Source organism: Hemitrygon akajei, chromosome 2, assembly GCF_048418815.1.
Source record: "Hemitrygon akajei chromosome 2, sHemAka1.3, whole genome shotgun sequence".
In the NCBI taxonomy this organism is placed as follows: domain Eukaryota; kingdom Metazoa; phylum Chordata; class Chondrichthyes; order Myliobatiformes; family Dasyatidae; genus Hemitrygon; species Hemitrygon akajei.
The window spans coordinates 128,463,460-128,488,692 of record NC_133125.1 but is presented as its reverse complement, the minus strand read 5'-3'; the positions used below and the strand labels follow the sequence as shown (position 1 = coordinate 128,488,692).

At 42.7% G+C, this 25,233-nt stretch overlaps 1 protein-coding gene across 2 annotated transcripts in view; it reads left to right on the top strand.

The window, feature by feature from the left end:
• The first annotated feature begins 4,485 nt into the window (after positions 1-4,485).
• The window catches only part of slain1a (SLAIN motif family, member 1a), a 146,161-nt gene continuing 125,413 nt past the window's right edge, over positions 4,486-25,233 (top strand). Inside the window, exon 1 of one of the 2 annotated variants that reach the window (XM_073027596.1) lies at positions 4,486-5,011. In XM_073027596.1, coding sequence (XP_072883697.1) covers positions 4,629-5,011 — 383 coding nt within the window. In that variant the 5' untranslated portion in view covers positions 4,486-4,628. The remainder of the gene's footprint in view (positions 5,012-25,233) is intronic. The other variant, XM_073027604.1, reaches the window with a different exon arrangement.

Below are 25,233 nucleotides of genomic sequence, written 5' to 3'. Positions count from 1 at the left end.
AAATAAAATCATAAGTAAGTCATTTGGCCCTTTGTGCCTGTTCCCTTGTTCAGGAAGATCATGGAGGAATCTTCATATTACTACCACTCTCCTGAACTATTGCACATCACCTAATTCCTTTCCTCTATGAAAATCTGGATCATCTGCTCAGACCTTCAGGGTACACATTATACGTTGACCTAGATTCCATAATTTTCTCTTCCAACATCCACTTTTTTCCACAATCAATCCTTTCTCATTTTGGTAATTAAGCCTTTGTGATACATGACCCTGATTAGTATTGGTTTTATTCTTACAGAATTTTACCCAGATCTGCAGTTCTTGTCTCTGTCGCATGAAAGTGCATTTGGTCTATTTCAATTTTCCCTACAATTTTTGAAGAGACACAAGAAGTCTTGAATTTGCGCTCTGGTTCATAAGCAGTGAGAGGAAGAAATGGATTGTAGGTGTAAGGAGAAGCTTGTGGAAGAGATGATCCTGGGACAGGGAGAGCCAATGGGAGATCTACTCTATTGAAAGGGATGGTTGCAGAGAGAGTTGGATGGGAGTCGGAACGTGATGACTCCATGGGCCCTGCATGTGTAGTTAAGTATGGAAGCAATATCAAAATAAGCACTGCATCTCATCTGGAGGATGTCTTTGCAGGAGTTTCTCAGGTCACTGTCTCAGGCACAGTGATCTTCAGATGCTTTATCAATGACCTTCTTTCAATCGCATGATCATAATTAGGAATGTTCAGTGAAGATTGTATAAATTTCAGCACCAATCACGCTTCCTTAGACAATGAAGCATTCCACTTTCAAAAGCAGCAAGACTTGGACAGTATCCAGACCTAGGCTGATAGGGTAGCAAATAATATCCATTTTACCAGTGCCAGGCATTGCCAATCTTCAATAAAAGAAAAACCGGTTACCACTCCCGACCACCATCATTGAGTTCCCCATTCTCAATGCCATGTTGGCCATATACACAATATGTCTACGAGACTAGATCACCTCCTGACTCCCCAAAGCCCATCCACTATCTACAATACTCGAGTTAGGAGTGTGGTGGAGCATTCTCCACTTACTTGGATGACTGCAGCTTCAGCACTGTACCAGTGTAGTCAACCTGGCGGGAACCCCATTGACAACCATTCACTCACTCCATCACCAATGTACGGCAGCAGCAGTTTGTACCATCCATGTAATGCACTGCAGAAACTCATCCAGACTTAGCAATGCACACAAAATGCCAGAGGAGCTCCCCAAGCTAGGCAGCATCAATGGAGGAAAATAAACAGTTGACATTTCAGGCCAAGACCCTTCATTGGTCACGACTGCCTATTCCCCTCCAGAGATGCTGCCTGACTTGCTGAGTTCCTCCAGCATTTTGTGTGTGTTGTTCCAGATTTCCAGCACCTGCAGAATCTCTTGAGTCTCACCAAGACTCTTTAGTTAGCACCTTCCAACCCCACAACCTCTCTCAGCTGAGGAGACGGGTAGCAAAAGCATCAGAACACCACCACCTGGAAGTTTCACTCCAAGCCACACACCATCTCAACTTGGAAATATATCGACATTCCTTCACTGTTGCTGGGTCAAGATCTTAGTACTCCGTCTCTAACAACATTGTGGGATACTCACACGTCATTGACTGCATGGGCTCAAGAAAGGACTACACTACCATGTTCTCAAGGTAATCAAGGATGAACAATTAAATGCTGACCAAACCTGCAAAGCCCACATCCCTGAATGAATTAAAATAAAACCAGCTACATGCACTGTACTTACAGATTAGCCATGCCATGTTATTGTTGGGATATAGTAAAGTATTTATACATATGCAAATCTATGCTTTCAGTTGCTACCCCATAGTATTTATTGGTGCTTACCATTAGCTAGATTTGCTTTAATATGATGAGGTTATTTTTAAGAATCTTGTGTAGCACACTGCTGAAAACGTGTGCTGCTAATATCAGACAGCTAACTGCACAGGCAGTTTTCTTTTCGGTCAATTGGTCAGGTTGAAGAAAACAAGAAAGTGCGTGAACCAAGAAGGAAGTCTATATTAGAGTCAAATCAGGTGCAGTCATAAAATTGAACAGAGTAAAATTAGAGGAGGCATAGATAAAGCTTTTAATTTAAATCTGAACCCTTTCAGAATCTCAGAGAGTGATTAAAACTTAATTGAACAAGAGTTTGCACTTGTAAAGATCAATTTTCAGTATCAGAGAGGATGACTGACTGAAATTAAAATTTATTACTTTGCCTAAGAGCAGTGAGAAATATTGAATGTTCAGTTGTGATTTTTGTTTTGTGCTAATTAAGCACATCAACTTCACGATGTATCAAAGGTGCAAAAGTTCAAAGGTTTAATTTTATGCAGAATACATCTCCAAGATTCACCTTCTCCAAATAGTCATGAAATATAGAAAACCCATGGAAGTCATTGGAAGAAGAGACATCACCCCCCATATGAAAAAGATAAAAACTCGCAAACCCTAAATCTCCAACCCTCTCCCTCACAAAATAACATATCGCCTACAAGGGAAAAAAAGTGACAAGAACATCAAGCCCCCAACCCCTTTGCTTGCACACAAAAATCTAACAGATCCCCCACATGGAAAAATGCGAACAAGGACATCAAACTCCTAAATCCCCAACCCGCCGATCGGCAACAAGAAAGAAAATACAGAAAATTGAAGGAGACCAATATAAATTACAGTCCACAGCAATAATCACATAAATCACAGAATTGTGAAATCATTCTCCATCAGCTTTGAGGAGACTGATGGCTCAAACTTGGTCCTTCCGTGGAGAGCGACTGCTGACCTGCCACCTTCTGACCGTTGACCCGTGGCCTCCATGGAGAGTGACCACTGACCTGGCCTCCTCCGCATTCGCCTTGATGTTCAAATCTTCCTCAATGCTTTGATTGGCGAGAAGTGGAGTTGATCATGGCCCCGCGCCATGTCTCTGGTCTTCTCCTTGAGGTAGCTCATGTTAGCAGTCCTCTCCGGGAATTTTCTTGGGTACAGCAAAGTGCTAGATCACTCGATCAAACCCCAACTGTTTCCAAAACACAATTAAGATAAAAAGAATAAGCAGAAGACATAGAAAAAGTGAAATAATTGACAATCTGTTATATGTCGTTTGAAGAATCATGGTTTGCTGGCACCATCTTGACTGGAAGTGCTGATCCAGAGCGCAATGCAGTCCTTTGGTGTCAGAGCATCACCTAACAAAATATTTTTATTTTACATTGATTCTTTTATCTGACCCTTCCTGAAGTTTCTGTTGCATTTATACAGTGGTGAATACAATGTGCATCCCTGGCACTTTGACAGTTAACAATAGACCATTAAGGTGTGTGACACAGATGGAAAAATCATTCACAGGTGCATGTGTTGACAGTAAATATCCAAACCACAATTTGTGCACCAAACATACTTAAGTATACAGACAAGCATTGCTTCTTAACATAGTCCGGTGAAAGATGAGACAAAATCTCTGTTATGACTTATTATAAGACTAGATGTTCCAAAGAGCTTCTGTTCATGTGAAGTTCATGAGATATATCTATTGAAAGTGACATAAGCTAGAACTTACATTTGAAATTATATGCAGCCAAAGATACTGAAGGGAACAATGCAGGTACTTTGAATGAATATACTGAAGACATGTGCAAGTATCTGGACTGAATATACTGGATGTATGTGCAGCTACCTGGACTGAATACATTAGGGGCATGTGTGGGTATCTGGGCTGAATATATTAGGGGCATGTGTGGGTACCTGGACTGAATATATTAGGGGCATGTGTGGGTACCTGGACTGAATATATTAGGGGCATGTGTGGGTACCTGGACTGAATATATTAGGGGCATGTGTGGGTACCTGGACTGAATATATTAGAGGCCTGTGCGGGTACCTGGGCATGTACATTATGTACAAGGAGATGTACATAATTCATGTGTGTATTCAGCCCTCACTGAATGGACAAGAAGTGAAAACAGGTACCAGGGCTGAATGTACTGAAGGCGATTACATACTGTACGTACCTGGAGTTAATAGGAAGGCACACAGGGGTACTTGGGTTGAATATACTCAAGGATACAAACATGCCGCGTCAAAACTAAGACAGAGTAACAGCATATGTATAAAGCATTCTACGGAGCATTATTGCTCCGGTAAGTAAATGGTTGCCGTACACACAGACACATACACACAAGGATGGTGTTTACAGCTTGTGGTGAGCTGGCGTTCTTGCAAGACGACAATACTCCTTTTCGAGATGGTTTGAGCCGACCCCCAGTTTGAATTAAAAAAAAAGACTTCCAGATTACAGAAGGAAAAGCAAGTCATCTGGTGGATTTATTGGAAGAGAAAGTCCCCACCCCGTGAGAGATAGGGCTGTGTGTGTGTGTGGGGGGGGTGGGGGGGTGGAATGGGGAGTGTGTTGTGTTGGCGGATATTCTAATGTAGAGGAGGGTTCTGCGCTCGTCGCAGTGTTTTGCAGCTTTCTTTGTTGTGTGTGAGGAGGAAAGGGGGAGGGTTGCAGCATTAGTAGCTGCTGGAAATCCCCACTCGGACTCCCGGAGCCCCGCTGGGCAGGTGTAACGGGCTGGGGGCAGAGTGGGTGCCAGGGATGGAGGCACCCCTGTTGAAGATGATGGGGGCCACGGGGGAGGTGGGCTCCAAGGTGAGCGCCGAGCTGGAGGTGAAGAAACTGCAGGAGCTGGTGCGGAAGCTGGAGTGGCAGAACGAACAACTGAAGAGCCGGGCGAACGCCGCCGCCGCCGCCGCCCCGCTGCAGGTCTACCTGGGCTCCAGCGCCCGGCACCAACCGCCCGCCCCGACTCTCCTCCACCCGCCTTACAGTTCCCCTCCTCAGGGCTCGGCTCACTCTCAGCTCGGTGGCACCCACTGCCCGGCCACCAGCCCCGAGCCCCGGGCACTCAGGCTGCTACTGGATGAGGTCGATATCCTGGACCTGGAGAACGGACGCTGCGGCGGGGACGAGGACAGCTGGTATTGTTTCTTCTCGTCGGGGGTTGATGTTGGATGTCTTCAATTTTCCCCCTTTTGCTTGTCCTTAGCATCCCCTTCCATCTCTAGACTCATCTCCTTTTACCTTTTCCTTCATTCCTTCACTTTCCCCTTTCACCCCTTCCTCCTCTCCCCACCCCTCCATTTCTATCTCCTCCCCCTCTCCCCTGCCCACCACCCCCTATCTCCCGTCTCGCTCCTCTTTCCCACCTCCCCTCTATTCCCTTTCCACCTCCTCCTCCCAACTCCCCGTTACTCCCCTTCCCACCTGCCCCTCTCTCCCACCTCAACACCTCCCTCCTCTTTCCTACATCCCCTCTATTCCCTTTCCACCTCCTCCTCTCTCACCTCTCGCCTCTCTCCCCACCCCTCCCCCTCCCACATCCCCTCTCTTTCTGCTCCCCTTCCTCCCACATCCCCTCTCCTTCTCCTCCCTTTCCTTCTCTTCCTTCTCCCTCCCTCCTCCTCCCACATCCCCCTCCTTCCCCTCCCCTCCCACCCCTCCCCTCACTTCAACCCCTCCCTCTCCTCACCCCTCTCCCCCTTCCCCTCCCCTTCCCCTCCTCCCCTCTTTCACTTCCCCCTCCTCCCCATCTTCTCCCCTCCCTGTTCCCTCGATTCCCCTTTCCCCTCCCCTCCATTCCCCTTTTCCCCTCCCCATTCCCCTCTTTCCCTCCCTCTTTTCTCCTTCCCCTCCCTCTTTTCCCTTCCACCTCCCCATTTTCCCCCTTTTCCCCTCTTTCCCTCTTCCCCTCCCTTTTTGCTTCCCTTTCTCTTTCCTCCTCCTTTCATACATCGTTATCCCACTCCCTACTTCCTGACCCTTCCCTTTGGCTGTCCAGCATTCTATTCATCTTCTGTCCCTAGGCCACTCATCCTTTCTCCCCGTTCTCTGCTCTCTGTCCTACCTTCTTCACCACCTTGCATCCCCAGCACCTTCTTCGAAGGAGGGGGTAAAGAAGGTGCAGGGTGTGCAAATTGGCTCCTTCTCAGTTCCCCCACCCCAGCTCCCTGATTTTCCTCCTTCCTGAACTGAGCATTGTTACTCCACAACTCCTCCTGTCAACCTCCAGCCCTTTGAGTTACGACCCCGCCCCTCTCCTCACTCTCTATTCAGGCACTGTCTTTTATCCTTCTCTCTGATCAGCCAACACAATGTCTTTCCTTTCTTGTTATCACCCAAATTTCTTCTGTTTATCCCTATATCAGGCAACATTTGTGAGTTTAGACGTTTCATCTATTAAATTTTATGTCTGTTCTATATTCAATTTGATTGCATCTTCCATTGGCACAGCTTCCTTTTCAGAACCCCATTTCATCCTGTCATGGGTCTAGGTTGATCGGCCACTGATACGTTTGCTCTTTTCGTGATGTGCCGTTTGATGTCATCTTCCTTCTGATTGACCGTGGGGGGTGTATTATTAGCTTCCTCATTTAAAAATTAAAATCCAGTTTAAGACATGTGGATGTAGTTTGCTGCTCGTCACATTTTTGTAGCTACATTTTAACCGTCCTTGGGAATACAAGCCTCCAGTAGCTGCATTTATTTCTGAAAAGGGAACGCTAACAATAATAACAATAGTGGAGGTCTATTAATAAAAACGTTCCCAATTCTAGTGCTCAAACTGTATGGTGCTGTATAATCTATGAATTATACTCAACTGTTCGTATGTCTTCTCTTTTGCTTTGTTAGCAGTTGTGTGCAGGGACTTTTTTAGAATTATCTAATGAGTTGGATGTTGATGTGCCCCATATTGCTGAAGAGTAACATAAGAGTATATAAATGCCCCAGGGCACCACAATTATAATAAGGAAGCAATCGATAATTATGCAATGTGTTTAATAAGGCAACAGGATAAAAACACCAACTAAATTAGAGTACTGCTATCTAAAGTGTATGATTTACCTGGGCAACCCACACAAATTGTTAGAGGAACTCAGCAGACCAGGCAGCAACTATGAGCATCTGACAGGGCTGAAGAAGGACTGTTTACTCATTTCCATAGATGCTGCCTGGCCTGCTGAGTTCCTCCACCAATTTGTGTGTGTTGCTTAGGATTTCCGGCTTCTGCAGATTTTCTCATCTTTGTGACCCATTGGCCTTGCCACATCTTTATTGATCATTAGAATGTTATGTGACTTCAAGTGGCTCTCACCCGATACACTAAGTTTACTATAAAAAAAAGTAAGACCATGGTAGCCACTGGTATTTAAACAAGGTGGAGTCATTACATCTGTGATGTAGAGCCAATTCCACGTTATTCCTTGACCAGGGGCAAAAATCCCAACTACTCCAAATACTTAAACATTTTAAGTTTCAATGGAGACACCAGAGACTGCAGATAATGGAATCTGGAATAACAAGTCGGATGCTGGAGGAGCTCACTGGGACAGGCAACATTTATGGAGGGAAATGGACAGTTGATACTTTGGGGCTTGACCTTTCATCTGGCATAAAAAGAGAAGGGAGATGAGCATTATAATCAGTTGAGGGAAAGGGCTAGCAGATGACAGATTACCACTCTTCCTCACCTATCACTTTCTAGCTCTTGTTCCACTCCTTCTCCTCGCCTCTTTATCTTTTAGTCCAGGTGAAGGGTCTCTACACAAGGCATTGATTGCTCATTTCCCTCCACAGATGCTGCCTGACCCACTGAGTTCCCTTAGCATCTTGTTAGTTGTTTTAAATTGTGAATGCAACAAAACCGATTGCTGAGATGAAGCCAAATGCTTCACAAAACAAGGGGTAGATGAGAATTCTGTTCTTTCTAGCAAAGAGAATAACAATATATTTCTCCACAACACACTCTATCTGTCAATTGTTTGTGCACTCATTAAACTAACCTACATTCCTTTGCTGTATCCTCCTCACAACTTGCTTTCTAACCATTTTTGTATCATCAGCAAATTTGGTTAAATGCACATGGCCCTTTCATCTACGTTGTTAATATTGACTGTGAGATCTGGAGTCCCAGCAAAAGTTTATGTCACACCTATTGGTTGCAGATTTGAAATGTGAAAATAATTCATTTAGTCTGACTGTTTAATATTAAATTGTCAATCCTCTATCTTTGTTAGTATGTTACTCCCAGTGCTATAACCCTTGTGCAGTAACCCTTTATGTGGAAGTTAACCAAATGCATGTAGGTTATGTCAACTATTTCAAAATAGTTTTTTTATCACTTGAGGGAAATAAACTTGCAGAGCTTTAGGGATAAATCGGAGAAGGGGATTGTTCTGAACAGTTTGCGTAGACTTGATAGGTTGAATGTCCTCTGTTTGTGGCTTGATCACGCAATCAACTCTTACTGCCATTAGTGAACCATAGCAGCATTCACATTTAAATCAGTATTTTACTGTAATGAGTCCTGAAGAAATGTCTTGGCCCCAAACGTTTAATGTTTATTCATTTCCATTGATATTGCCTGACCTGCTGAGTTCCTCCAGCATTTTGTGTATGTGATGTTTTAGTTTAATGTCTTTAATTCACCATCTGAAATAATTGCCGCCAACAGATCTGTTAAAGTAAATACTGTAGGTGGAGGATTTTTTTTAGTGTGAAGCTGAAATTGCCACCACCATAAATTTATAACTTAGCTTCTTACTGCCCTTTATTTCCATTTGAGTAACTGTCACATTCTAATTGTGATCTAGTTGTTCTTCCTATTGGGGGTCATAGGGCTTGAAGATCATTCATGCAAATCCAAAAAAATGAACTTTGCTGCAAAGAACATATGGCAGGGCAACCAATTTATTGACTGGTGTCTGTTCCCTTATTGAATACAATCATGGTCAATCTTTTACTTCACCCACACTCTCCTGCACTGACCTCATATCCGTTGAATCACTTAATATCTCCAAATCTATCAATCGCTGTAGCAGTGACAGAACCTCCACATATCTCCATGTAGTGAATTCTGCAGATCTAGCACCAAAGATTCGTTAATTTGTCTTGAATAGCTTACTCTTTATTTTGAAACTGCATCTCTTGTTACACTCACGTCACACTGAGGTTTTCAATCACCCCACTCTGCAAAATGGCAACTACAATGTATTTGTAGGATCAGGTTTATTGTCAGTGGCATAAATCATAACTTTTGCTGTTTTGTGTCTGCAGTACAGTGCAGTCATGACAAATTACTGCAGGTTATGATAAAAATTAATAAATTAGTGATAATTAAATAGATAGTGCAAAAGAGAAATAGCGAAGTACTGTTCATGGGTTCATGGACCAATCAGCAACTTGTGGCTGAGGAAAAGAAGCTTTTCTTAAAATACTAAGTGTGGATCTTCAGACTCCTATTCCTTCTCCCTGAGAAGAGGACATGTCCCACGTGGTTAGGGTGCCTTCTTGAGTCACTGCCCTTGGAAGATGTCCTCGATGATGGGAAGATTTCTGTCCGTGATGGAGCTGGCTACATCTAAAACCCTCTAGCTTTTTGCGTCCTAAAGTCCTATGCATCGGCGCATCCATGCCTGATGGTGATGCAAGCAGTTAGGATGTTCTCCACTGAATGTCTGTAGAAATTTGGTGACGTACCAAATCTCCTCAGACTCCTAAGGAAGTATAGTCTTTATCAAGATTACATCAATATGTTGCGCCCAAGATAGAGATGTTGATGCTCAGGCACTTGAAACTGCTCATCCTTTCCACTGCAGACTCCTAAATGAGGATTGGTGTGTGTTCTCTTGACTTCCGCTGCCTGAAATCCACAATCAGTATCCTGGTCTTGCTGACATTGAGTGCAAGGTTGTTGTTGTGACACTACTCAACCAACCAATCTATCTCACACCTGTCTGCCGTCTTGGAGGAAGGGGTGTTATCACCAATCCATACTAACTGTGGGTTGCCAGAACCACGGTCTCTGCCTCGGAGTCTGGGTGCTCTTGCAGGTGGGCAATAGACAATAGACAATAGGTGCAGAAGTAGACCATTCGGCCCTTCGAGCCTGCACCGCCATTTTGAGATCATGGCTGATCAACTACTATCAATACCCGGTTCCTGCCTTGTCCCCATATCCCTTGATTCCCCTATCCATAAGATACCTATCTAGCTCCTTCTTGAAAGCATCCAGAGAATTGGCCTCCACTACCTTCCGAGGCAGTGCATTCCAGACACCCACAACTCTCTGGGAGAAGAAGTTTTTCCTTAACTCTGTCCTAAATGACCTACCCGTTATTCTCAAACCATGCCCTCTGGAACTGGACTCTCCCAGCATCTGGAACATATTTCCTGCCTCTATCTTGTCCAATCCCTTAATAATCTTATATGTTTCAATCAGATCCCCTCTCAATCTCCTTAATTCCAGCGTGTACAAGCCCAGTCTCTCTAACCTCTCTGCGTAAGACAGTCCGGACATCCCAGGAATTAACCTCGTGAATCTACGCTGCACTTCCTCTACAGCCAGGATGTCCTTCCTTAACCCTGGAGACCAAAACTGTACACAGTACTCCAGTTGTGGTCTCACCAGGGCTCTGTACAAATGCAAGAGGATTTCCTTGCTCTTGTATTCAATTCCCTTTGTAATAAAGGCCAACATTCCATTAGCCTTCTTCACTGTCTGCTGCACTTGCTCATTCACCTTCAGTGACTGATGAACAAGGACTCCTAGATCTCTTTGTATTTCTCCCTTACCTAACTCTACACCGTTCAGATAATAATCTGCCTTCCTGTTCTTACTCCCAAAGTGGATAACCTCACACTTATTCACATTAAACGCCATCTGCCAAGTATCTGCCCACTCACCCAGCCTATCCAAGTCACCCTGAATTCTCCTAACATCCTCATCACATGTCACCCTGCCACCCAGCTTAGTATCATCAGCAAATTTGCTGATGTTATTTTCAATGCCTTCATCCAAATCGTTGACGTAAATTGTAAACGGCTGTGGTCCCAATACCGAGCCCTGTGGCACCCCACTAGTCACCACCTGCCATTCTGAGAAACACCCATTCACCGTTACCCTTTGCTTTCTATCTGCCAACCAGTTTTCTATCCATGTCAATGTCTTCCCCCCGATGCCCTGAGCTTTGATTTTACCCACCAATCTCCTGTGTGGGACCTTATCAAATGCCTTCTGAAAATCGAGGTACACTACATCCACTGGATCTCCCCCATCTAACTTCCTGGTCACATCCTCGAAAAACTCCAACAGATTAGTCAAGCATGATTTACCCTTGGTAAATCCATGCTGGCTCGGCCCAATCCTATCACTGCTATCTAGATATGCCACTATTTCATCCTTAATAATGGACTCTAGCATCTTCCCCACCACCAATGTCAGGCTGACACGTCGATAGTTCTCTGTTTTCTCCCTCCCTCCTTTCTTAAAAAGTGGGATAACATTAGCCATTCTCCAATCCTCAGGAACTGATCCTGAATCTAAGGGACATTGGAAAATGATTACCAATGCATCTGCAATTTCCAGGACCACCTCCTTTAGTACCCTAGGATGCAGACCATCCGGACCTGGGGATTTGTCAGCCTTCAGTCCCATCAGTCTTCTCATCACCGTTTCCTTCCTAATGTCAATCTGTTTCATTTCCTCTGTTACCCTATGTCCTTGGCCCATCCATACATCTGGGAGATTGCTTGTGTCTTCCTTAGTGAAAACAGATCTAAAGTACTCATTAAATTCTTCTGCCATTTCTCTGTTTCCCATAACAATTTCACCCAATTCATTCTTCAAGGGCCCAACATTGTTCTTAACTATCTTCTTTCTCTTCACATACCTAAAAAAGCTTTTGCTATCTTCCTTTATATTCCTGGCTAGCTTGCGTTCGTACCTCATTTTTTCTCCCCGTATTGTCTTTTTAGTTAAGTTCTGTTGTTCCTTAAAAACTTCCCAATCATCTGTCCTCCCACTCACCTTAGCTCTGCCATACTTCCTTTTTTTTAATGCTATGCAATCTATGACTTCCTTTGTCAACCACTGTGGCCCCTTTCCCCCCTTTGAATCCTTCCTTCTCTGGGGGATGAACTGATTTTGCACCTTGTGCATTATTCCCAAGAATACCTGCCATTGCTGTTCCACTGTCTTTTCTGCTAGGCTATCCGTCTAGTCAACTTTGGCCAGCTCCTCCCTCATGGCTCCATAGTTTCCCCTGTTCAACTGCAACACTGACACCTCTGAGCTGCCCTTATCCTTCTCAAATTGCAGATAAAAACTTATCATATTATGATCACTACCTCCTAATGGTTCCTTTACTGCGAGATCGCTTATCAAATCCTGTTCATTACATAACACTAAATCCAGAATAGTCTTGTCCCTGGTCGGCTCTCGTACAAGCTGTTCCAAGAATGCATCCCGTAGGCATTCTACAAACTCCCTATCCTGTGGTCCAGCACCGACCTGATTCTCCCAGTTCACCTGCATGTTGAAATCCCCCATAACTACTGCGACATTACCTTTGCCACATGCCAATGTTAACTCCCTATTCAACTTGCACCCAATATCCATGCTACTGTTTGGTGGCCTGTAGACAACACCCATTTGGGTCCTTTTGCCCTTACTGTTCCTCAGTTCTATCCACACAGACTCTACTTCTCCTGACCCTATGTCCCCCCTTGCATCTGAATGGGGTGGGCAATGCCGTTCATGAGTATCTAAGTTCCAGCCAATAACTGTATCATTGTGGTGGTATTTAACGCCCTTCCTCTTATTTCAGTCTTGTCTAGCCTTGACCAAAAGGACAGTAACATCAATGCTCCCTGCTTACCTTTGTCCTTGATCTGGGAAAGAAGACCACTGTTTAACACTGTAAAGGAGCAGTATTTATTTAATGTTAAATTACTGCTTCCAAGCCGCAGGGTCAGTGTTACTTTTCAGTTTGAGAGTTTTAATTAATGCCCTGTTGGCCTAGCGTTTATTGTTTTCTTGTTTATTATCAAAGTACATATATGAATCTCAAGGTTGTATATGGTGACACATATATACTTTGATAATAAATTTACTTTGAACTTTAAATTTTAAATTCATGCACTGTTCTTATTAAAAGTCAGGGAACTCTGCATCCACTTCACAGTCTCACCCTCTGCACTTGGGCCATCACCACACATCTTTGTCATCCAGACTTGATCACAAAGAAAATGGACCCAGCGGAGAGTGAACAGCTGACCATGGCCCTGACATTTGTTGGTCAGACAGGAGTGAAGATACAGTCAGTGGAGGCTGCAATAGCAGAGGTGACTCATATAGTGCGATAGCTTCTTGCAGAATGACAAGCCCAGGCCAAATGTAAGTTGGTGGAGGAGAAGCTAAAATTAGCAGAGTCTTGGTTGGCTGAAGTGTCTGTGCAATGCGACAGCTAGTATCAGAGTGGCAAAAAGCACAGTCCAAGCAGGAGGAATACGTGTCAGCCCTCACAGTGGTAGTTTAGTGACTCACCACAGCCAACCGGAATCAGGTGGCAGTGAGTACTGCTCTCACGGCTGCCTTTCAGCAGCTGCCAGCCAGAATTAGGTGACAGCCATTACCACTCTCAGAGGTCAGGTCAGTTCCAGCATCTCTCACGTCCTTCTCTTTAACAATCTCATCAGCTTCAGCCATTGATGGTCGGACTCCCATGACCAGACCAGAACCAAATATTCTTCCACCAGGCAGATACTCTGGTGGCCCTGATGGCTGTAGGTATTCTGTTTTCCAGTGTGAGCTAACTTCCCAAGCCCAGTCAGGTTGGTTTGAATGTTCAAATGGATCCAGTCACAGAGTGGCCCAACCATCTACAGTGAAACCCTCCGGACATAGTGTCTGCTTGAGGACCACAGTTCACCGCCCATTTTGGGAAGGCTTTTTGTTCTCTTTTGTGTGCCACAGCCAGCCATTCATCAGGTTTCCAATCCCAATTTAATGACCAGACTGAGAGAGTAAACCAGGAGTTGGAGACAACCCTGCGCTGCCTTGTCTCTTCCAACCCCACGATCTGGAGCTCCCAACTAGTTTAGGCAGAGACTGGCCACAACAACCTCCAGTTGTCCTTCACTGGCATGGTCCCCTTTGAATCCCAGAAGGGATTCCAGCCATCACTCTTCCCTGCCCAAGAGATTGACATGGGAGTTCCTGCCGTTATTTGGTCCAGTGTTATAAGCGCACATGGAGATGGATCAAGGGTTCCCGGCTGTGCGGTCAGAAACAATATGCCTAACTGGTTGATCGGCTCCACTGTCTCCTGACTTGGCATCCTTCAAGTCAGGAGACAATGTATGCCTGGTGTCTAGAGTTCTTCCTTTCAAAGTCATAAGCAACAAGTTGGCCCCATGCTATTTGGGATTATTTGTAGTGGAGAACATCAACAAATACAGATTGCACCTATGAAGATCCACGCATAGTTCCATGTTTCCCAGCTGAAGCTGCTGACTTCCTTCTCCCTTGCTCTAGTCACCCCTTCCCACGATAGATGGGATTCGATCCATTCTTTGTGGCACCTCCTGGCATCTTGCTGGATGTGAGGCAGGGTCCAGTATCTCATGCATTTGGAGGGTTATATCCCAAAGGAATGTTCTTGGTTTCTGGCTTGTGATATGTTACAGCCAATTAGTGTTTCATTGTGGTGGTATTTAACTCCCTTCCTCTTGTTTCAGTGTTCTTGAGTCTTTATCAAAAGCACAGTAATGTCAACTCTCCCTGCTTACATTTGTCCTTGTTCTGGGAAAGAGGATGACCATTTAGATTGATGCTGTAAAGGAGCAGTATTCATTTAGTGCTAAGTTACTGCCTCCGAGCCACTGTGTCCGCGCTAGCATTGATTTTGGGAGTTTTAGTTAACGGCCCTGTTGGTCCAGCAATTACAGTCGGCCCTCCTTATCCGCGAATTCAACCAACCGTGAATGGCGAAAACCCGGAAGTGCTCTTCCAGCACTTTTTGTTCGAGCATGTACAGACTTTCTTTTTCTTGTCATTATTCCCTAAATAATGCAGTATAACAACTATTTTACATAGCATTTACATTGTATTAGGTATTATAAGTAATCTAGATATGCTTTAAAGTATACAGGAGGATGTGCGTGAGTTATCGTGGATTGGGATCGAAAAAAATTGGAAATTCTCTTACTAAGTAAGTCGGAACAGGTACATCCGGTATTAAGTGTCAGTTAGTCAAACGTTTGTCTTAGTATATAGTATATATTTTACCTTTCTATGCATATAAAACGCTTACGAACTTATGTTTTAGCGCTGGGCTCGGGAACCGTTCCCAAGTGCAAGCCAGTGACAGACTGCTTTTGAGTGCGCTCTCCATCTGTGGCGGGTTGATGTAGAGGATCAAAAACTCAAAAACCCAAAACCCAATAATTAAACCACTGCGTTGCTTAGTAATAATTGTAGCTTTCATCAGGGCAGGGCCTTTCTCACTTTATCCTTTAAAATTGTTCTGATCGTTGACTGACGTAGCCTAACGCTTTTCCAGTGACTGATGGCATTTCACCTCTTCCCGATCACTTTATTATTTCCACTTTATTTTCAATCGTGATCGTGATTATTTTTGTGAACAGAAACACTGCGCATTCAGAGCTCTGGCGCCAGGTCCTAACATACACCGCACTGAGACAGGTTGTATAAGGTCTGGGGTTCTGCTGGGTCCTAAGATCCACCGCATTGAGACAGGTTGAATAAGGGACTTGAGCTTCTGCGAATTTTGGTATCCGAGAGGGGTCCCGGAACCAATCTCCTGCGGATAAGAAGGGCTGACTGTATTGTTTTTCCTTTAATTCTACGCAGTTCTTATTAAAAGTCAGTGACCTGTTTATCCACTTTGGTGTTTCTCCCTCTGCCCTTGGGCCATCACTGTCCATCCTTATAAATGCTCTACTGCTGTGGAAGTCAAGGATCCAGTTGAAGAAGGAGGTACAGAGGCCCAGGTTTTGAAACTTGTTGATTAGTATGAAGGGATGATGCCATTGAATGCCAGCAAACAGCAGCCTGATATACAGTAGTTGTTACTGTTTTCCAGATGGTCCAAAGCCCAAGAGGACAGCCAGTGAGATTGTGTCTATGTAGACCTTTTGTGGTGTTAGGCAAATTGCAGTGGGTCCAGGTATGAGCATGTTTCCCTGACATTTTTCCTCAGAAACTAAGCGACATGGTTTATCTTGTTGACACTTGTGACCTTGACAAGGCAAGATGCTAACTTGTGTGTCTTCAATTATTTTTCCATATGAATTGCAATTGCAACCACTCTCAGCTCCCAAACCTCAGGATCATTCCAGACAGATGTCACCTCTTATTGATGCGATCATCAAAACTCCAGGCTCAAGGAGAGGAATGTCACCAACTTTTCATTGTGCATATCATGACCAGACAGTGAATGCACAGGCAATGCAGGCTTCCTCATGGTGTACGCATTTATTCACCCGTCTGCCTTTGCAGAGACCTCCTTGGTTGCACCATTGGTCATGGTGCTGGTGGGTAATTTGCTGCCCCCCATGGCAAGAATGTGTGGGTTGTGAACGTTGTTCTTCTACATGTGCCCCCTTCTTGTTACTTCCATTGGGAAGGTAATAGAGGAGCTTAAATACTCACACACAGAAACAGCTTCTTCCCCTCCACCATCAGAATTCTGAATGGCCCTTGAACACTATTTTTTTGTAATTTATAGTAAGTTTTATGTTTTGCTGTTGCAGAATAACAAATTTCATGTTATATAAGGCAGTGATAACAGACCTGAAACCAGATCTGAGAGTACGCTGCCATGCAACTCCGATCATTACAGGGTCTACTTATTCATTGGTAATGCTAACATACAGTATAGTCTTGTCTAGTGCTATATCCCTTTAAGAGCCATCTGTGAAGATAGCACTTGCTGTGGAAAATTGTAACAACTGCAAAAATTTGCAAGACATCCTGAAATCAACAACAGTTTTAGTCTGGTGTTACACAGTATAAGGTAGAGAACCAAACCACTGAGTCTGTGTATAGAACAAGATGCTTCAGACTCGATTTTACTAAATAATAAACAACAATGAATACAATGTAAAATGAATTGCATTGCTCCGCACATTCTTTGACAACTAGGGAACAGTTTTTGAGATATTCTAGCCCGCTTTTGAATTATTTATCTTGTCCGGTAATGTTCACTCTCTGCTGATGAAAACTGTTCCGTCCCTCTGTTGTGTTGGGGGGAGTTGCATCTAAAGAAAAGAAGTCATCTCTTGATCGATTCAGAGATGATCCCCTCTAACTGACTACCAACCAGCCGTTAGCATCTCCTTCAAACTGAAGTTGCATTGATCTCCGTCCTTCCAGCAGAATGACTAGTTCCAGGTCCAGTGATGTAAATTCTGGGTCTTTGTAGCACTTGCACCACTATCATTCGAATAACCCCCTAGCACCAAAGAAAACTCAACTCCAAAACTAAACTGATTAGGTCTATTTCTGGTCCCAGGGCTTTTGGGGAAAAAAAACCAGATCAATTTTTAAGGTATTAACATCTTTGAAAGAGTTGGCAAACTTTTCCGTGAACACAACGAGAATGGTGCCTTGATATGGAACAGGTCTTTGTTCTCCTATATCCGCAGTGCCTGACTGTTCCGAGATCCTGATATAGTCTCTGTGCTCTGACAGCCTGCACCCATTCCTAAGTGTTCAGAGGATTCAGGCAGGATTGTTGCACTGGTGTTGGGCTGAAATTTTGAGGCTTGGAGACTGGTGGCCACATCAGGTTCCAAAAATATCTAACTCCCAGCCACACCAATCATTTTCAGTCACGTCATCCAAGGGGGTAATTCTATGTCATTCCTTTCATTCCTTCTACAAAGGTTGCATACCTCTTCTTTTATTATGTCCAGTTTTCTATTTTCAATCCCTTGAGAGTTGACATAGCCCTTCACAGCCAATGAAATTTTGCTGTGATGTGTGGTTGTTCCAGTGATGCAAAAGGTGTCGCTCTCACCACCTTCATTGGGCCGCCTCAAAATGGGCACAATTGTCCTGTTCATTACCATTTCCAGGGCCTCTCTCCTGCATGACCATTCCCAGGGCTTGCCACCTAATCTGGAACTTCATGCTTGCCCGCTTCTACTGCTAAATCTATGAGGTGTTCACATTGGAGTACAAACAGCAATACAGCCAGGCCACAAAAAAATTTACAAATGTTGGAAATCTTGAGCCACATGCACAAAATGCTAGAGGAACTCAGCAGGTCAGGTGGCGTCAATGGAGAGGATGATTTTTTTGTTGTTTAGTTTCCACCATAGACCATTTGTTTCCCTTCATAGATGCTACCTGACTACGGAGTTCCCCGCATTTTTTGTGTGTTACATTGCGCATGCACATTTTGCATAAAAAAATTGGATTGTTTCTAAGATAAAACACTCAGCAGAACGATTTAGGTATTTAAAAAAAAACTTAAGGACTATTTATGTACTTTACAATCTTTCTCTCCCTGAAATGAATCTCTTGTCACTTGTGCAAATTGCTATAATTAATAGAATCAAAGTTTGATACAATATTATCTGCCTTGTCTACAAAACAGCCAAAATCATTTTTGATGTGCATCCCACAGTTTAGGTAACAACTCTGTAATGGCCAGATAATCAGTTCCAGTGATGCTGAATGAGAGCAGAATAAGACCACAAGACACAGGAACTTAATTAGGCCATTCGACCAATTGAGTCTTCCCCCCATTCCATCATGACTAATTTATTGTCTCTTTCAATCCCATTCTCCCGCCTCCTATCAACCTCTGCTCTAAATATACGCAATAAAAGTAATGCCTAGAGTACCAAAATAATGTCCTGCAGTTATCGTGGGTGGCATTTTGGTAACAAAAGAAGAGACTGTAGTTTAATGTCTTGTGCAGGGGCTAGAGGAATCAACGGAGAGTAATAAGGATGTGTGATATCAGAAATAATGTACAAAAGGATATACATGAGGAAATCTGCAGATGCTGGAAATTCAAACAACAACAGACACAAAATGCTGGTGGAACACAGCAGGCCAGGCAGCATCTATAGGGAGAAGCACTGTCAACGTTTCGGGCCGAGACCCTTCGTCAGGAACGTCGACAGTGCTTCTCCCTGTAGATGCTGCCTGGCCTGCTGTGTTCCACCAGCATTTTGTGTGTGTTGTTGTTACAAAAGGATATGCACCCTTTGTGCAAGAAATGAAAGAAATGTAATCTGAGAGAATTAGAATTGGAATGATGCAGAGAGATGAGTCCTGGAGGAGCAATGCTCTGGTTGGAATATCTCTCTCTCTGACCTGAGATTAATCTGTTTCTATTTTCAGAGATGCTGCCCGAGCTGTTAAGTGTTTCCAGTATTTTCTGTGTCTGTTTTGCAAATCCAGCATTAGCAAATTGTTGATTTTCAGGAATTTAGATCTTTGACCCAGGACAATGGTTTGGAAATCTTAAAAGAAAAAACTCAAGATGTCTGCCATCTGAACCTCAAAATGTTTTCCTTATTGATATTTTCGGTCTGAAAATGTTCTTTCTGGTTTTACTTGTTCCTTCCCACTTTTGAGCAATGGAACATTTTCTTTTGAAGCCTGATTGCCTTGTTTTATGATAATTGAAGTATTTTACCCAGTGGTGGGAGAAGAATTTGTCAAAATTGAGTTTATGTGATTTTTGGTTTTGTAAGTATGTGTGTTAGGGTATTCTCTGACCAGATTTAAAAAATTAAGACCAGATTGAAGGTGTCTCTGAGAGTGGAGGCAGATTCTTTGATCCGTGGAGAAATCAGAATGCAGATGGTTCTGTTTTGAGGTACTGCTCTCGTTGTAGTTGCTTTGAATGGTAATAATTTTTAACTCCAACGAAAGTAAGTCATACGCAGCTGTCTGAAATATAGGTCAACTTTAAAAATATGACATTAATTGTATCTTAAATGATAAGAGCTATTGTTCTAAGAGGGTTTTGGTTCTACTCTGTTTAAGCTTCCTAATGATAGCATTAAGTAAAACCACCATTGATAGTGTGGTATGAAGGGAGTGCCACATAATCAGAGGTATTCACCTTTGGATGAGGCAATATTCTGATGATGTGAAATGCACTATATATTACTGAAAGAAGAGCAAGAGTTCTTTTTGGTAGCCAGTCAAATCAAAATGCTTTGGTAGCACATTATCTGATAATTGTCATTTTGTGGGATCTAACTGCGTGCATACTGTAGCGTCGAAATATTCCTCTCTGTTGTTTTGTATAAGCAAATCAACCGCAACAGAGCTATAAACAGAGCCTGCCTTCATATTGAAATTATAACTGTAAACAAGCATTGTCTGGCTGCAACAATATATAAAGTGAATCAGAATCAGGTTTATTATCACCGGAATGTGTTGTGAAATTTGCTAACCTAGCAGCAGCAGTTCAATGCAATACATGATATAGAAGAAAAAATAATAATAAATAAATAAGTAAATCAATTACAGTATAAGTATATTGAATAGATTAAAAATCATGCAAAAACAAATAATATATATTAAAAAAGTGAGGTAGTGTTCAAGGGTTCAATGTCCATTTAGGAATTGGATGGCAAATGGAAAGAAGCTGTTCCTGAACCGCTAAGTGTGTGCCTTCAGGCTTTTGTATCTCTTACCTGATGGAAACAGTGAGAAAAAGGCATGACCTGGGTGCTGGAGGTCCTTAATAATGGACGCTGCCTTTCTGAGACACCGCTCCTTGAAGATGTCCTGGGTACTTTGTAGGCTAGTTGGCAATATGGAGCCGACTAGATTTACAACCCACTGCAGCTTCTTTCAGTCCTGTACAGTAGACTCCCCCCCCCCCCCCCATACCAGACAGTGGTTCAGCCTGTTAGAATACTCTCCATGGTACATCTATAGAAGTTTTTGAGTGTATTTGTTGACATACCAAATCTCTTCAAACTCTTAATGAAGTATAGTCACTGTCTTGCCTTCTTTATAACTGCATCACTATGTTGTGACCAGGTTAGGTCCTCAGACATCTTGACACCCAAGAACTTGAAACTGCTCACACACAAAATGCTGGTGAAACACAGCAGGGCAGGCAGCATCTATAGGAAGAATCACTGTCAACGTTTCAGGCCGAGACCCTTCGTCAGGACTCTTTGTGATTCTTCCTATAGATGCAGCCTGGCCTGCTGCATTCCGCCAGCATTTTGTGTGTGTTGCTTGAATTTCCAGCATCTGCAGATTTCCTCGTGTTTGCCACTTGAAACTGCTCACTCCTTCCACTTCTGATCCCTCCATGAGGATTGGTATGTGTTCCTTTGTCTTACCCTTCCTGAGGTCCACAATCAGCTCTTTTGTCTTACTGATGTTGAGTGCCAGGTTATTGCTGTGACACCACTCCACTAGTTGGCATATCTCACTCCTATACGCCCTTTCGTCACCATCTGGGATTCTACCAACAATGGTGGTATCATCAACTAATTTATAGATGGTATTTGAACTATGCCTAGCCACACAGTCATGGGTATAGAGTAGTGGGTTAAGCACACACCCCTGAGGTGCACCAGTGTTGATCATCAGTGAGGAGGAGATGTTATCACTAATCCACACAGGTTGTGGTCTTCTGGTTAGGAACTCAAGGATCCAATTGCAGAGGGAGGTACAGAGGCCCAGGTACTATAACTTCTCAATCAGATTTGTGGGAATAGTGGTATTAAATGCTGAGCTATAGTTGATGAACAGCATCCTGACATAGGTGTTTGTGTTGTCCAGGTGGTCTAAAGCCGTGTGAAGAGCCATTGAGATTGCATCTATTGTTTAACAAAATACAATTATTAACACTATACAGTACATATATAAAACCGTGATGTTTGTTAAGGTTCCTTGAGTATGTTGTAGCCAGAGGTGGTAGTGGGGATAATGTCCCACTACCTATTAACTGCTCCTAATGGTGTGCGTCTCAAATAGCCTCTGAAACCAAGTCTAGCTTCTGGCCGTCACGTGTGGCTTAGCTACTAAGCCTGGTGGAAATATTTCTACTGACGTGAGAAGGGGTAAAGGTGGGTTACTGGTGCCTTAAAACCAGTCACTTTGGGCAGATGGGGCTTGTCAGCCATGGTTGGCAAATTATCTAGGAAAGGGAAAACTCCTAACTTAAAGCTCCACTCCCTTGTGGCTATACCCACTCATGGGGGATAATCCAGAGCTGGAGATCCTAAGGCATTCCTAAGCTGAGTTCAGCGCTGACTGGCAAGACCGGCGATGCTGCTGGTACCAAACTGTCTTGATCCCTTCAGTTCCTTTGGATTCATCACCTATGTGGAGAGGAGGAACTCATCAGGACTGACAAAGGGTCTTGGCTCAGAACGTCGATGGTTTTTCCCCTCCCTGCCTGACCTGATGAGTCTCTTTAGCTTTTTGTGTGTTGCTCTGGATTTCCAGGATTTGCAGAGTCTCTTGTGTTTATATAATTGAAATTATTTTTTAAAGCTATATAAAGATCTCTAGATTAATGAAAGTCAGTGAAAATGGAATAGAAGAGGGAGGTTCTGAGAAGTTGAGATCTATTGGAGATCCAGAGACTTGGAAGGGCTTAGGGATAGAGGGGTTGGAAAAGCTCACCTGTGGAGGATTTTGAAGGAGGAATAGTCTGTGGAGGGTTGGAAGGAATATATTGTGAAGAGATTGTAAAAATATCATGTACAATTATTGAAAATAAATAGACATTCTAAAATCACTTTGGCTGTGGTGTTTGGAGGACTGAAGTATATAGAACTGCAAGTTGCAATGCAAGTCCTGTCTAATCTGGAGTAGTGTGTGCAGACCTGGTTGTCACTCGTTTGGGAGCATGCATACAGATCCTAGAGGGTGAGTGCCATAGACTTATCTTACCAACATAACAACATGGAGGCCTTTTGGTCTATCAGATGTACATGGTCATTTGGGAGCCTTCCTTTCCTTGTAACCCTATAGTCTTTCAACTTCATCTCCTTTTGCATATGCTCCACAATTTTCTTTTGACATTCTTGTTAGCCATTTACCTACTCTATGAAGTAATTTACAGTAACCAATCATTCGGAACAATACATGGACTGCCGTGATTAAAATAAGAGCTGAGATTGCAGAAGCTGAGTTTGTATTCTACCAAATCTAGAAAGGGGGATTTGATTCAAAATTACAAGGAGAATTCGTAGAATTTAGAGAGATGCATTTCTGTTGAATGAAGGCTTGCAATACAGTCTTAAACTGAACGGAATCGTTCAAGAGTTCAGAAATATTCTTACATGCTAAGGATGGTTGACAATAACAATAATCGGTCAAATGTTAATTTAAAATTTAAGATTGATAGTTTATGCTAATCAAATGAAATTAATGGATAAAGGGAAGAAAAAGTATTTGTAATTAGGTCACCAGTGAATTTATTAAATGATGTGGCTTGAAGGGATAAGAGACTACATTTGTGTCTATAATTCTACTTTGTTGAGAGAACATATTTTTTAATTTGTTGACATAAATTTAGCCATGTGATGGTACTTAGTGCATAGGCCAATCCCATAAACATACATCAAAGAAAGAAAAAAAAAACTACGGATATAAGCTGCTTTTAACAATAAATTTTTGGATTGGGAAGTGTTTGTATTTTGGGACTATTTCACAACATTTTGAAAATTCTAATGTCTTTTCTTTGCCTGTTATTGGGTTTAGTGACTCTTAATTCCCAATTTATACTCCCAATAATCAAAGTTCTATGTCAGGATATAAATTTGTAAAATTACCAAATTCTTGATATCTATTATGGCATCTACTTGGTCTCTCTGTGGCATTTTAAAATAAATTGGACTATTTACTTAGATAAAATGTGTGCTAATTCTAATGCTTGCTAATTTCATTATGGTAAAGGTTAGAAGGTTTCAGGGAAGTTTGTATTGTATCTAGTTTCACATACCACGACAATCAAAGCTGTTATCATTGGATTGGTGAAATTACTGAAGAGAGCACAGCAATGTGTTGTTGGAAATTACTACACAGTAATTCAGCTCCCATCAGTAAAAGTTATATGTATTGTACTCTGCCTCCAAAATTCATTTCATTAAAGTCATTAGACTAAATTGCATGGGCAAAGTAGAACAACTGTGAATAAAGTATGGGCAGAAAATGCTGGCAACACTTCACACATGTGGAAATAGGAAGAAAATTAGTGTGTGTTGACACTGTGTCGCTATTAACACTAATACCTGGCAAAAAATAGTTTTCAAACTAATAAAATCTGGGAGAGAGTCACCTAATGTCAAAAAATTGTGATGGTCTAATTATCTGCTGGGCTGTAGGACTGTATGGAAAGATCTGGATAATGGGTCTGATAGAATTAGAGCTGGCAAAAGCTTGATAGGCCAGATGGTCATCTGTTTATTGACAATTCTATGGGGTTGTATAATTGCGTCTGTCCCTGCCATGTAGCATGTTTGGCTCTGCTAATGAGAGATGAATTTATGAGTACCATTTACAGTGGCATGCAAAAGTTTGGGCACCTCAGTCAAAATTTCTATTACTGTGAATAGTTAAATGTGTAGAAGATGAAGTGATCTTCAAAAGTCATAAAGTTAAAGATGAAACATTTTTTTCAACATTTTAAGCAAGATTAGTGTATTATTTTTGTTTTGTACAATTTTAGAGTGGGGAAAAAAAGGAAAGGAGCACAATGCAAAAGTTTGGGCACCCCAAGAGATTTGAGCTCTCGGACCTTAATTAGCTTATTAGGGATATGGCTTGTTCACAGTCATCATTAGGACAGGCCAGGTGATGCAAATTTCAAAGCTTTATAAATACTCTGTCTCTGCAAACCTTGTACCAACAATCAGCAGCCATGGGCTCCTTAAAGCAGCTGCCTAGCACTCTGAAAATTAAAATAAATGATGCCCACAAAGCAGGAGAAGGCTTTAAAAAGATAGCAATGTTTTTTCAGGTAGCGGTTTCCTCAATTCGTAATGTAATTAAGAAATGACACTTAACAGTTGAGGTCTGGAAGACCAAGGAAACTTTCCGAGAGAACTGCTCGTAGGATTGCTAGAAAGGCAAATCAAAACCCCCATTTGACTTCAAAAGACCTTCAGGAAGATTTAGCAGACTCTGGAGTGGTGGTGCACTGTTCTACTGTGTGGTGACATCTGCACAAAAATGACCTTCATGGAAGAGTCATCAGAAGAAAACCTTTCCAACGTCCTCACCACAAAATTCAGCGTCAGAAGTTTGCAAAGTAACATCCAAACAAGTCTAATGCATTTTGGGAACAAGTCCTGTGGACTGATGAAGTTAAAATAGAACTTTTTGGCCGCAATG